The 13,427-nt window shown below is 44.3% G+C and overlaps 1 protein-coding gene across 1 annotated transcript in view; it reads right to left on the bottom strand.

Moving 5' to 3' along the window:
* Positions 1–12,486, bottom strand: part of IFT43 (intraflagellar transport 43) — an 81,002-nt gene extending 68,516 nt beyond the window's left edge. Inside the window, exons 1-2 of the mRNA XM_079767943.1 lie at positions 12,421–12,486; positions 8,967–9,056 (exon numbers count right to left, since the gene is read on the bottom strand). Of these exons, the coding sequence (XP_079624069.1) occupies positions 8,967–9,056; positions 12,421–12,474 (144 nt within the window). The 5' untranslated portion in view covers positions 12,475–12,486. The remainder of the gene's footprint in view (positions 1–8,966; positions 9,057–12,420) is intronic.
* Between the last annotated feature and the right edge of the window lie 941 nt (positions 12,487–13,427).

The raw sequence follows: 13,427 nt of genomic DNA, 5'->3' as shown, positions 1-13,427 counted from the left end.
ATTAAAAAACAGGAAGAGATACAGAAAAAAAAAAGAAAGGGGAGAAAAAAAGAAACAGAAAAAGGCTCAATAGGAGAGAAAAGGCAAAGAGAGATTTGGGAGGGAGGTCGAGAGGCCTTTTACATTTGGTGATGAGTGCATGCACATCATAATGTATCCAATGAATTCTTTCATAATATTTACTGAGAACCTGCCTGTGATGTGGTACTGTGCAAGGCACACACAGACCCCTCTCTGACTGCTTCCCTGAAAGTACAGGGACCCCAAGCACAATGCCTGGCACATAGAAAGCTCTCAATCAAGTTTCATAAGTGAATGAATGAATGGCTAAATGGATGTTACTTTCTACTCCAAGGTCACAGAAGTCACCAATGTCACTGCCACCCTTCTCAATTTCTACCCATATGCCCCCAGAACAACAAAATGATGTAAGTAAACAATTAAGGATTGTTCTCTGGGAAGGTATTGGCAAATAACTAGTCAGTGGCATAGGTAGAGGATGCTACTAGAGGAGACAAATGAAATGGGTCTCAAGCAGCACAAAAATTCTCACCTAAAGGATGCCTCATCCAAATGTTTCTTTGTCCTAAGACCCAGAGGGTTCCATGAAATAAGAATTTCTCTGTATCTTGAATAGAACTGCATCCTATATAATGAGAGGGAATATGCAAATTGACCATCACTCCATCACAAAGATGGCGGCGCCCCAGCGGAGGGGGGGAAGTTTCCGTAACACAAGATGGCTGTGCCCACAGCGGAGGTGGGGTTTCTGTAACACAAGATGGCTGCACCCACAGCAGAGGCCAAGTTCCCATAATGAGCCTTAACAAGCAATCAGCAGGAATCCGAGGCTGCACCAGCCCCCCCGTTGGGCTTGACAAGGGACCTCAGGCCGCATCCCCCCGCCCTGGCGCCAGGCCAGGGGGACTTCAGGCCACGCCCCCCCGTACCCCAGCGCCAGTCCAGGGGACCTCAGGCCACGCCCCCTGCCTGGTGGGGCTTGATGGGGGACCTCAGGCCACGCCCCCACCCTGGCGCCAGGCCGGGGGACCTCAGGCTGCACCCCCTGACCCGGCGCCGGGCCAGGGGACCTGAGGCCGCGCCTCCCGCCTGGCGGAGCTTGGCAAGGTTGGGACCGGCCAGGTCTGTATCTATCCCAATGGGGTGGGGCTGGCCGGGGCTGGGTCTTGTGTGATTTCAGTGTGCACATGGGTGGGCGAGGACTTGACTCTGGGTCCTGTGGTGCGCTCCAGACTCTGACAGGAGGAAGATTTTCATATACATTTTACTAATTTTCTTTCATCTCTGACACTTCTATTATAGAGAAAGGGCAAATAGCAATATTAAAGTATTTCCTCTAATTTTTCCCCTTTTAATGTGCATGAATTTCATGCACCAGGCCACTAGTTTGAAGATAAACTGATAATACTTTCTAATTCTCATGTGACACAGATAATAATAATAATAATAATAATAATAGCATGTTACGGGCACTATCTTAAGAGCTTTATATATATATTATTATTTATCTTCCAACAACTCTATGAGATTGCTACTAGTACCATCTCCATTCAACAGATGAGGAAACAGGCTTAGAGTTGTTAAATAACTTGCCCAGGGTACATACCTAGTAAATGACAGAACTGGGATTAAAGACAAAATGATCATCTATTCTACTTCTCAGGTTGTGTCAATAATAACAATAGCTAACTTAATGGTGCACTGCGCTAAACTCTTTACATGCATTTCTCATTTAACCCTCCAAAAGGTGAGGAAGAGAACTCAAAGCACTCTTCCCTGCACCACCTTTCACCCGGGACTTGTAGGAAGCCAGCCAGAGCAATTCTCTGCTTTACAGGTAGTAAAATGAGGCATAAGCTGTGGGAAGTGAGTTGTACTGGGAGAATGAAAGAGCCAGAGCCAGTGCTGAAGGAGAATCTTGAAATGCTATTTCTAAATGCAGGCTCTACCCTAAGATGACATTCCCTCCCACACAGTGATGGGCCCCAGGGATGGGTCAGTGATGCGCATATGTCCATCCCAAGGGAGAGTTCAAAACTGAAGCATGCAAAGCATGACATAAATATGAAGTGTGGAAAACACATTCCTCATGAACAGTTCTACTTCGAATTCCCTGCATCCCTCTTCGACGACGTTATCAGAAGCATCATTTAATCCAGCCCATTGGAGAGGGACTGTGAAAAAGGCTGAAAAATGTGACCAATCAGGAAAGTTATTTTTGTGAGAAAGAAGAAAAATGTCACCAAAAAGGGTCAGCAGATAACCCTATTGGGCTGAAAATAACTGCCGCGCCGGCAGACCCGTCAGGGAATGGGCGGAGGGCAAGAGACGTAATGCCAAGCGCCAAAGGAGCTCCAGCTGAGTAAAGCTGCTGGGGGATGAGGAAATTGGCCTAATTTGGGAACATGAGCCCAGCAGCATTTTTGAGATTCCTTCGAGAGAATCTGGCTAACGTTCAGTCTGAGTCCTTGGAGGAACACCGAGGGATCAGGGGAGAGAAAGGGAACAGCTGTGACTCAAACACTTCTCTAGACAAGTGGATGAATAAGAGTGATCAAGTGAGAACTTACTCCCTCTCCAAAAGGATTCCGAGAGAGAATAACCCAAAGTCTCTCCGCTCTCTCCAAAAGTCTTTCTCTACTGGGAGGTCTGGGTATCTACCTAGCGAGGAGGTAGGAGGTTAGGTGGTGGGTAAGTACCTAGCCGGAGTCAGAGAAACTAAACTAGAGTCAGGGATAAGCTGAAGGACTCTGGACAAGTCACCCAACATCTCGAAGTCTCATAGCTAAAATCAGATAATAATAGTGTTTACTTCATGAGCTACCCTGGAGCTTAACTAGGATACCACCGGTAATTAACATAGAGGTAGCAACTGTTCCAATGTCAGCTAAAATTGCTTTATTATTGCAAGGACCATCTGCAAAATAAAAGTTAAGCCACAGAGAGATCTAGACCCAAGAGAGATGTGCTCACCTAAAAGACAGGCTAGCCCTGGAGATGTTTTGCCCAAGATTACTTTTCTCCAACCTCCAGGTATGATAGTGTAACTTTATGGTAGAAAGTGTTGGGTCTTTTCTTGAAGGAGCTGTATAAGAGCAGCATCATTTGAATTGCTAGGAGGTGAAAGTTCAAGCGGAGAAATCAAATCCGGTTCAATTATCAGAGCTGGTCTCCCCAGAGAAAGTTATGTGTAGATAAGTGAAAACCATCCTGGAACCATCTTCCAGTACAATTCCCAGTAATTGTAATGCCAACTGGAATTGCTAACTGAAATATGCATCTAGTGATCCAAGCCTGATTTTGTGACAGGTGGCCAAAAAAAGCCAAACACCAGAAGAGTGCAGTCATAAACTTTTTTAGGATTTGCCATTTCTTAAGAGGTTCCAGTATGCTGGATATGATGCTAAGCACTTTATGTGCATTACCTAATTTCATCATCAGGACAACCTTAAAGAAGTAGACACAATTCTAATCAACTCTGAGCAAGTAAGAGTAAAACTATCGGAAGAGTTCATCGTTCTGATCAATCAGCACAATGAAATAGTTAAGTTCCTTGAACTTTACCAAATGACCAAACAAATAACAGACCTTCCCTCTTCTTTGAGAGAGGAAGGACTGAGCCATACATACCCTGTAAGCCAGTGGTTCTCAACCTTCCTAATGCCGCGACCCTTTAATACAGTTCCTCATGTTGTGGTGACCCCCAACCATAAAATTATTTTCGTTGCTACTTCATAACTATAATTTTGCTACTGTTAATGAATCGTAATGTAAATATCTGTGTTTTCTGATGGTCTTAGGCCACCCTGCTAGCGGTTCTCAACCAGTGGGTCGCGACCCACAGGTTGAGAACCGCTGCTGTAGAGCGTAAGACCATCGGAAAACACAGTGTAAGCGAAAAGCCTCCAGGTGTTAGAAATAACTAGAAGAGAGTGACAGGAAATTTTATCAAGATTTCCTGGAACTTCAGGGCTTACAATTTTTCATGGAATGCTACACAAATTTAAATTTAAAAAACTAGAGACGAATGTGGGTGGTGGTTGTTTTTTTAACTACTAAAAAATAATTCTTCCCTTTCATACCCAAGGCTACATTAAAAAAAGAAGAAGAAGAAGCCCTATCCGGTTTGGCTCAGTGGATAGCGTGTCGGCCTGCAGACTGAAGGGTCCCGGGTTTGATTCCAGTCAAGGGCACATGCCCGGGTTTCGGGCTCAATCCCCAGTAGAGGACATGCGGGAGGCAGCCGATCAATGTTTCTCTCTTATCATGGATGTTTTTTTCTCTCTCTCCCTCTCCCTTCCTCTCTGAAATCAATAAAAACCTATTTTTTTTAAAAAAAAGCCGTGGCCAGTGTGACTCAATTGGTTGGGCGTTGTCCCGTGCACCGAAGTTGCCAGTTCAATTCCAGGTCAGGGCATGTGCCCAGGTTGCAGGTTCAATCCCTCATGGGGGCATGTGGGAGGCAGCTGATTGATGCTTCACTCTCACATCAAAGTTTCTTTCTCTTTCTCTTCCTTCCTCTCCCTCTAAAAATCTATTTTAAAAAATCTTAAAAAACAACCACACACACACCTTTGCATAAATTCTATTTAAAAAAAACAACACATGTCAGTGCAAATTGCCAACCCAACAGCCATTCTATTCTCCTCTCCTCTCTAACAAAAAGACAAAAAACACCCAATGTAAGGGTGTGGCCACATGCCCAGGTGAACACTCCTGTGCAAAACAAGGTGATTGTAAGACCCAGTTCTGACCAATAAAATATAACTATAAGTCCACTTGGTGAGGTCTCTGGCTACTGTTTTCCTAGAAAGAAAGGAGGGACACACTTGGTTGGCATGCACCTTGAACTCCTCAACTATCCTTTCTCTTCCTCTTTAGAATGCAGCTCTGACCCCAGGGGAACAACCAGCCATTCTGCTACCATGAGAAGAGGTCATAATCTCCAGATGGCGGAGCTGGAAGCTAGGAGGGGCAAGGGTCATGCAGGACTTTCTCTAGTGACTGCACCAGCCCTGTCCTGCCCTCCTCTGGGCTTCTTGCTGTGAGAAAAATCATGCCTGTTTGATTCAAGCACTGGGGTTGAGTTTCTGATGGATGCAGCCAAATTCAACACTAACACACAAGGATACCTGAAAATCAATCCACCCTAAAAAAGCAGGAGTTTGAAACTCAAATGGAAGTAGAAGCCAGGCAGACCAAATGTGAGTAAATCCGACCAGGTGTATTACAGTAAGAAGTGGCCAAGTGGCGAAATGGAGAGGGCAGGTCGTGTGTAAGCGAGCACTGTTACCAGCTCCAGCCTTGTGGGAATGCCAGCCCAGCACTCCCACCGTGCCAACACTTCTGATTTTAGAAAGAAGCCCAAAATTTAGATTTTCACATGAAGTTTCCTAATTTATAAATTATAACAACCAAGTAAAAAGAAAAAAAAATTTAACTCTGCCCACATCAATCAAGACATGACTGTAGGCGAAATTCAGTCTGAAAACCACCAGTTTTCAACCTTAATAGAGATGGATAAGGCAAACTAAAAAGAAGAAAAGTCTAGAAAAATAATGGTTAGCAATATATTGGGCACTTATGTGCCAGACTATGTTAAGGGCTTCACATCTATGACCTCATTTTTTCTCTCTAGCCACCCTTACAGAGTATGTAATATTAATATCCCTGTTTTACCAACAAGAAAACTGAGGCTTAAAGAGATTAAGTAACTTGCTCGGTCGGAATCATAGAACTAATCTGAGGCACAGCCAGGATTTGAGCCCAGGCCGGTCTGACCCACCTGTATGACCCCGAGACCGGTGCTGTTATCCACTCGTAAAAGGAATGTCCACTGCACCTAGAAAGCACAAAAACTGCTGGGGATCCCTACTGGTCAACCTATGGTGACATGAGGAGCAGCCTTGAAGAGCCTTTCCAATCAGTTCTAACAGAGACCCAAGCTTACATCCTCCTTCGTTACTAAAAACAGCAGAGCACTGTCCAATACTCACTTATTCACTAGTTTACTGCATGAATGAACGTTTGTGCCAGGCTTTCCAGTTATTAAAGTGCTTTTAAATGCATATTTCACTTAATCCCCACAGCAACCTGGTAGTATTGTTACCACTATTTGACAGATAATAAAATGGAGGATTAGAGAGATTAGTGGACTAGTTCAAGATCCAGGCAATTAATTAACAGAGCTGTCACAAGCCCTGGTCTTCTGATGCCAAGTCCGGTGCTCTCTCTCTTCCAGTGGACCACTTCTCTGCTTCCTTCGCCAGCGCTCCCAACTCTGCCATCTCGCTTTAAGATAACTTGTTTGAACTAATTTCCTACTTAACTCTAAAGTAACTCCAGTATGTCTGACAAGCCCAGGTACCATAGTTAGTTTCATGAATAGCTTCATCATAGAATATAGTCAGCGAGAGGACAAAAATAAATATATCAAGTAATACACTCGGAATGTAAATGGGCACACACACAAGTCTTAGAATCTAATTTTAGAAAGAAACAGCCAAAAAGTCCCACACAGCACAGTGAGCATCTGGCCCCGGGGGGGAGGCTGCCCACACTGCTTTGAACCTCAATTAACCCAGGGAGAGAAGGAATCCTGGAATTCTGACAGGCATTTCACTGTCAGATACACCCATTAGATAAAGAAGAGAATGACTTTTCATCATGTTCTCCCAGAAAAATGCTAACGCTCATAGTTAAAAAAAAAAAAAAAAAAAAAGGAAATGTCTCTGAGGAAATAAGCAAGTATTCCAGAAAGGCTGAAACCCTAAAAGGTTCATCAGAGTCTGTGACTCTGGAGTTCTGTGCTTACAGAACTGACTCTTGCTGGAAGCCAAGGGGAAGGGGGTGGGTAGATGAACAGTGCTTACTGACCCCAGCTGAGGAGCCCATTCGGTATGGGGGCCACATAGGGCTTCAAGGCCATAGGTCATTCCAGGACATCCTGGCCCATCACAGGCTCGCTCACCTAACCACTACAGGCTGTAACCTCCTTCACAATTATGTAGACTTGTAGTTAGCCTTCCTAACTGCCAATAATCACAAGAATATAAGTTCTGTTATGGCAGGGAACCTTGTCTCTTTTGTTCACTGAAGTATGCCAAGCCCTAAAATGGTGCCTGCACACAGAAAGCTTCAATAAATATTTGTTGAATAAATGAATAAGTCATCTGGTATTGCGATGGATCCTCCTAGAACTACAGTCTAAAGTGGCAAGAGGCCAAGAATATATTTCCATTAACCCAATCATCTGTTTGCCCATTTTCTCTTTAAAGATGTACCTTACTACAGTTCAAGCTTCTTGAGATCCAGGTTGGGGCTGGTATGTCTTCTTTCACTGTCTTTTTATATTACACTACCATACCCCTAACTGTGCCTCCAATGTTCCACTATCTGCCAATCCCTGATCCTATAACAGTATTACTCAGCCTCTAAGATCCCCCATCACACACTATGCACTTTATCCCCTCTTCCTTTGCAATGTCAAATGCATTCCTGTTCTGTGACAGACACTGTGATAACAAAGATGTACAATGGTAAGACACAACCCTTGCCTCCCAGAAGCTCACATTTCATGAGGGAGCCAGACATGTAAACTGTTAGAATACAATGTAATAAGCACTATAATGCGGGTGCTATGGCCAAAGTCACATACTAACAACCTTCAGGCCTAATCTAGGCCATAAGGCAATTTAATTTTTATGATTAATGGCTAACCTCTAAAAATGGTTGCTTTCATATAAAAGTTTAGACTGCCAACATCCCTTGCAAAGTCAGAGGATCTGGCAATACTGGGCCTGTGTTCCCCACAGCATCAGTCAGCTCTGGCTATGTAATGGTTACCCCTTTAGAAGGGACATTGGCCTCCAGGTCCCACAATCCCCCAACTCACATTACCCTTACTGTTTTCAGGCAATGAGGCCAAGGGTCAGCTGCCAGCTTTTCTGTGCTGGCACGGTTGGTATCCTAGAGTAGAGAAATTATTCTGTACCCACATTTCTACAATAAATGAGAAAAATGCAAGATAAATCGAAAGGGCCACATGGAGCACTTGAAGAAATGCTGGAAAACTTATTTCACATAAAAATGAAGAATATTCCTACACATGTGATAGGGAAGTAAAGTGGATCTGTGTCCTGTCCCCAGCATGCTGTGCTCATGCACCCTTCTTGCCCATTAGGCTTCTCTAAACCTACGATGGGCCCACGAGCCAGACAACGGAGAAGCCAGGTTTCCTGCTGTCAGAGAACTCAATGTCTAGCGGGGCTGACAGACACGTAAAATGAAAATTAGCATATAATGTGAGATGTTCTACGGAAACTGAGAGGAAGGAGCCCCACCTCAACCTGGAGAAGAGCTGACAGAGGGGATTACCCTGAAGCTGACTCTTGAAAAGGGCAAAGTTTTTTCAAACAGACAGAGGAAGGTGAAACTGCCGAAAATAGTACCCTGGCATTAAAAGTATCGCTCATCAGGATTACCCACCATCTACAAAGAAGCCGGATAAATTCCCATAAGTCTGGGCTACTAAGAGGAAAGTAAGGCCAGTACTGATCCCCTTCCTCCCCGACACTGTAGGAAGTGCAGGTCCCCAAGAAACGTCCAGTTGTGAAATCTAATTGATGTCACCAGCATGCCTCACTGACCTTCATTAAGTAGAAATAAAAACCTGGATTTCAACTACATTTTGAAACTTCCCAGTCCCTTGTTCAGCTAACTTTACAAAGTTCTTCGTTGAGAATATAAAGCAATGCACAGAAACTATTCTAGCATCAAAGATAAAGTGTTTCTTTTTCATTTCTAACTCAGATGACAAATGCCGAGGGACTTCCCAAATCAAGATAGAAGAGCTGACATTAAAGAGAAGAAATATGGAATACTAAATCTTTGCTCATTAGGTAATCGCTAACTTGTGGCATTTTCTCAGATTTTTTAACACCCACCTCTCCAGTCAGAATCGAAGAATTCTTGCCACTGAGGTGATTCTCGGCTTGAGCTGACTCCTGTTGAGCTCGGCGACCCATCTTGGCCTCCTATAAGGAGAAATGAGGGGCACTGCTGACCCAAACATCTCTGAGCCACTATGAGGACAATAATTCTGGGAAGGTAAGCAAGAATTAGATTTATGAATACATGGTGGAGTAATTTGAATATTATTAGAAAATGCTCCAAATGCTAAAAGCACTTGAGGTCAGTTCTATTTGGTAGAAGAATAGGAAATTCTAAGGTTTTCATTTAACCACCATACAGCATTTCTACCCAAAGAAATGAAACTAGAAATTCTTCTGGAATGGGCAGAGACCTCATGCCACAGTTTAAGGAAAAGTGTGGTAAAGGCTCCCATGTTCATGTAGGATTTTAGGAAGACTAATGTCAAAGCTGCAGCTTGACGTGAGAACAGTTATAAAAAAAAAAAAAAGTTTGGGGGAAAGAATTCCTAGATTCCACGGGAACTGCCAAAAGAGAAATACAGGTAGCATTTGCTTTAACGTGTAAACTAAATTGGATTTCCATTTACAACATGAAAGAAAATCTCTTACAAGAATGTTGAGACATCAGCTTTGGAAATCAGAACACTTCAAATTCTGAGTCATCACATGAACCATTCCAGGTTTTCCCCAAAGTCCTCCTAGGGTGGAGGCTCTGTATCTCAAATGCTTCACAACACATCAACAAAACTTTATTTAGGCAGACCAATGGGTATTAAAATACTTATGTATTCATTTGTTGGCCTTTTTAAAAAATATATTTTTATTAATTTCAGAGAGGAAAGGAAAGGGAGAGAGAGAGAGATAAACATCAATGATGAGAGAATTATTGATCGGCTGCTCCTGCACTCCCCCTACTGGGGATGGAGCCCGAAACCCGGGCATGTGCCCTTTACCGGAATCAAACCTGGGACTCTTCAGTCTGTAGGGTATCTATCCACTGAACTAAACCAGCTAGGGCCATTTGTTGGCTTTTAAAAGACAAAATAGCATTGATATAAATACTTTTAGACATCATTTGATATAGTTTCATTTGATCTCAGAATAACAGGGACTGGGACTAATATCATTTTACAAATGAGGAAATTGAGGCTCAGAAAGGCAATTAAGTGGCAGACACAAATCTAAGAGCAAAATCTTCTTGTCTTCAAATTCTGAGTTCTTTCCACTATACCAGTGGTCTGCAAACTGCGGCTCGCAAGCCACATGCAGCTCGCGAGCCTCAGTTTGCCGCTCTGTTGATTAATGAGTTTGCCAACCACTGACCTAGACTTTCAATTCCAATAATTACAGGCTGTTGTTGTTCCTTGTGATTAAGCCCCTATCCCAGTGGTCGGCAAACTCATTAGTCAACAGAGCGGCAAACTGAGGCTCGCGAGCCGCAGTTTGCCAACCACCGCACTATACCATGCTGGAATCTCAGTTTTATGATGTCCTAAGAACTAACTGTACCGACAAATTGAAAAGGGTTACATGGGAGCTGTATAAAAATTCTGATGGAGTGTTTACATTTCAAATTTTGTTTTTAATATATTTTTATTGATTTCAGAGAGGAAAGGAGGAGAGAGAGAGAAACATCAATGATAAGAGATAATCATTGACAGGTTGCCTCCTGCACGCCCCTCCACTGGGGATGGAGCCTGAAACCCAGGCATGCCCTGACTGAAAATTGAACCCTGACCTCATGGTTCATGTCGATGCTCAACCACTGAGCATACCAGCTGGGCCATTTCAAATTTTAATCAATCATTTAGGTTTCAGAGATGATGGAAACAATCTTCCTGATAATAAGCAGCTCATTTTCCCCCCAAGGCAGACAATTCCATTGCTTCACCTGTGGTTACACTTTTCCATTTATCACAGCACTGGATATATATATATATATGGCATACCATAAGCAGTGGTTGTGCTAAAACAAAAATTCAATGATCTTGTCTCTGAATGCTGTTTATAGATGATTGCTCTAGAAATTAAGTTTTTTAAAATTTTAAACTTTCTGAAGACCCTGTATAAGTCCACATGTATGGCTAATAGAAAAACTATTTCATTGCCCAATTTTATATATTTTGAATGTATAGTCTGTTTATTGTCCATCTTGCCTCACTGGAATATAAGCCCCATAAGGTCAAGGACTTTGTTCTATTCACTGCTATATCTCCAGCACCTATGAAAATGCCTGATACACAATAAAGGCTCAATAAATGTTTGTTGAAAGGATGAAGAACTACCTTTATATAACCAGGCACTAAACAAGTTCACATATCAGAAAAGCCTGGTGACCTAAATATTCTCCTTGGTCAGTCAAGCAACCTGCTTCATCCTAGAACAATTTGTTCCTATGCTTCAGCTCTCCCTTAGGGAGGTGCTCCTATCCAGTACCTTGGAGGACACCAGATGCTATCAAGGTATTAAAAAACAAAACAACACTGAAGAGATTCCACAGTCCACCGCGCAAACTAAAGATCTGCCCTGTGGGCTCAATCTTTTAGTAAATGTAATCCCGACTATGCTAAAGGTAAAAAGGCTTGGAGGGGGTGTGATAGGAGCTAAAACAAAAATCGCTGAACCTGAGTCTGGACTCCAGCTTGGTTTATTACTGACCCTAGGGCCTTGGGTGGATCACAGCTGCAGAACAGCAGCAGCGAACGTCTTGTAATAACTTAGCATACGCCGGGCACTGGGTTCATGCTTTTCCATGCATTGTCCTATTTCGTCTTCGCTGCAACTCCTTCAAGCAGATAGCAACATCATTCTGAGACGGGGAACCCGAGGTTCTGAGAGGCTAACTTTTTTTAGACCCTCGCAACAGCGTTAGACTTCCATCTGACCGCTGGGCCCCAGCCCTCAACGTTATAAATCTGAGTCTTGCTTTCCTTAACTATAAAACGGAGGAAAAGCCTACCTCCCCGGGGGCTATGGGCAAAAAAAAAAAAAAAGGCCAGCCCTGCCTTCCACGTACAAAACGGTGCGGTTTTTATGTAAGCTTGCCCCAAGCAAAGTCCGACGGGAAAGCTCTAGAATGGGCGCTAGGGCGACCCTGGCCGGGGCCCCCGCCTCCTGTCACCCGCAGAACTGTCCTTTCTAGGGAAGTTCGCACTTGGGGCTCCGGAAAGCAAAGGAAAACGGGGAACGTTTCCACTGACCCCGGAGGCCGGCGGGAGCGGGATCGGTCTCCCACTTTTTGAGGATTTTAAAGAAAGCGAACCCCAGGCGGAGCCCACCGCGGCCCGGGGGCGGGGCGCACGAAGCCACCGCCTCCTCTCCGCCCCCCGCAGTGCGGCTCCCGCCCGCTCCGGCCGCTGGGACCGGCCGCAGGAGGCGCCGCAGGGAGCCGGGCCCGCGGAGCCGTCCCTCCCCGCCCGCCAAATTCTGGCCCCAACCCGCTTTCCGCCCCCGCGACGGTCCTCACGGAGGTGGCTGGGCCGCGGCGCCGCTCCTCGCCCAGGTCCAGCACGTCCTCCATCGCCACGGCCGCCTGACGTCACTTCCTGGAAACCTAGCGGCCCCTCGGCGTCCCTGACGATGGCTCCGCCCTTCCGTCCCGAAATTTAAAGGGTCGGGGCATTATTCCTGGATTCTCTGTGCCATCCTCCAACTTAAATATTTCCTAAACGTGCCTTGCTTGACATCCGGAAGAAACCGCCAGGTATCACATTCCGCTAAGGCTGCCCCTGTGGGACAGTGGAAAAGCATTTGTCCTTTTTTAAAATACATAAGTTATTCATTGCAAAGCAAAGTAGTAGTGATTATTTTGATCCCTCTCATTTATATAACTCTTTACAATGTACAGAGGCTCTTCACAGTTATTAGCTCATGTGAAGGGCATAACAACCTTGTATGGGGAAGCAAGATATATTGCATTATTTCCATTGCACAGATGAGGAATAGGGCTACAAGGATCCGGTGTGAATAAGTGGTTTATAACAGAAAATGCAATACACATAATCTCTGTCTTCAGAAACTTCACAGAGAGGCTGAACCAACACATCAAAAACCCGAGTACTAATACCTTGCAAAAGTAAATTACTCAGTTCAATCATTCATCCATGTGTTCATTGGGTAGGGTTGTGACAGCAACAGCAGTACCTGGATGTCAGAAGAATTGTGGTCTCATGCTAGCTCTGCTGACAACTACCTGTGTAGCCGGGCAGAGTCTCTCTGGATTCGGTTTTTTCCCCTGTAATTACTCTTAGAGATTATCCCTAAAGCCTTTTACTTACGGACTCTGATTCTCAGTGAGAATATTAGATTTTTTTAAAAATATTTTTTTATTGATTTCAGAGAGGAAGGGAGAGGGAGAGTGAGATAGAAACATCAATAATGAGAGAGAATCATTGATCGGCTGCCTCCTGCACACCCCACACTGGGGATCAGGCCTACAACCCAGGCATGTGCCCTCCTGGTGCATAGGTCAAT

Source organism: Cnephaeus nilssonii (genome assembly GCF_951640355.1).
Source record: "Cnephaeus nilssonii genome assembly, chromosome: 4".
Lineage (NCBI taxonomy): Eukaryota > Metazoa > Chordata > Mammalia > Chiroptera > Vespertilionidae > Cnephaeus > Cnephaeus nilssonii.
This window is presented reverse-complemented; position numbering and strand designations above follow the sequence as displayed.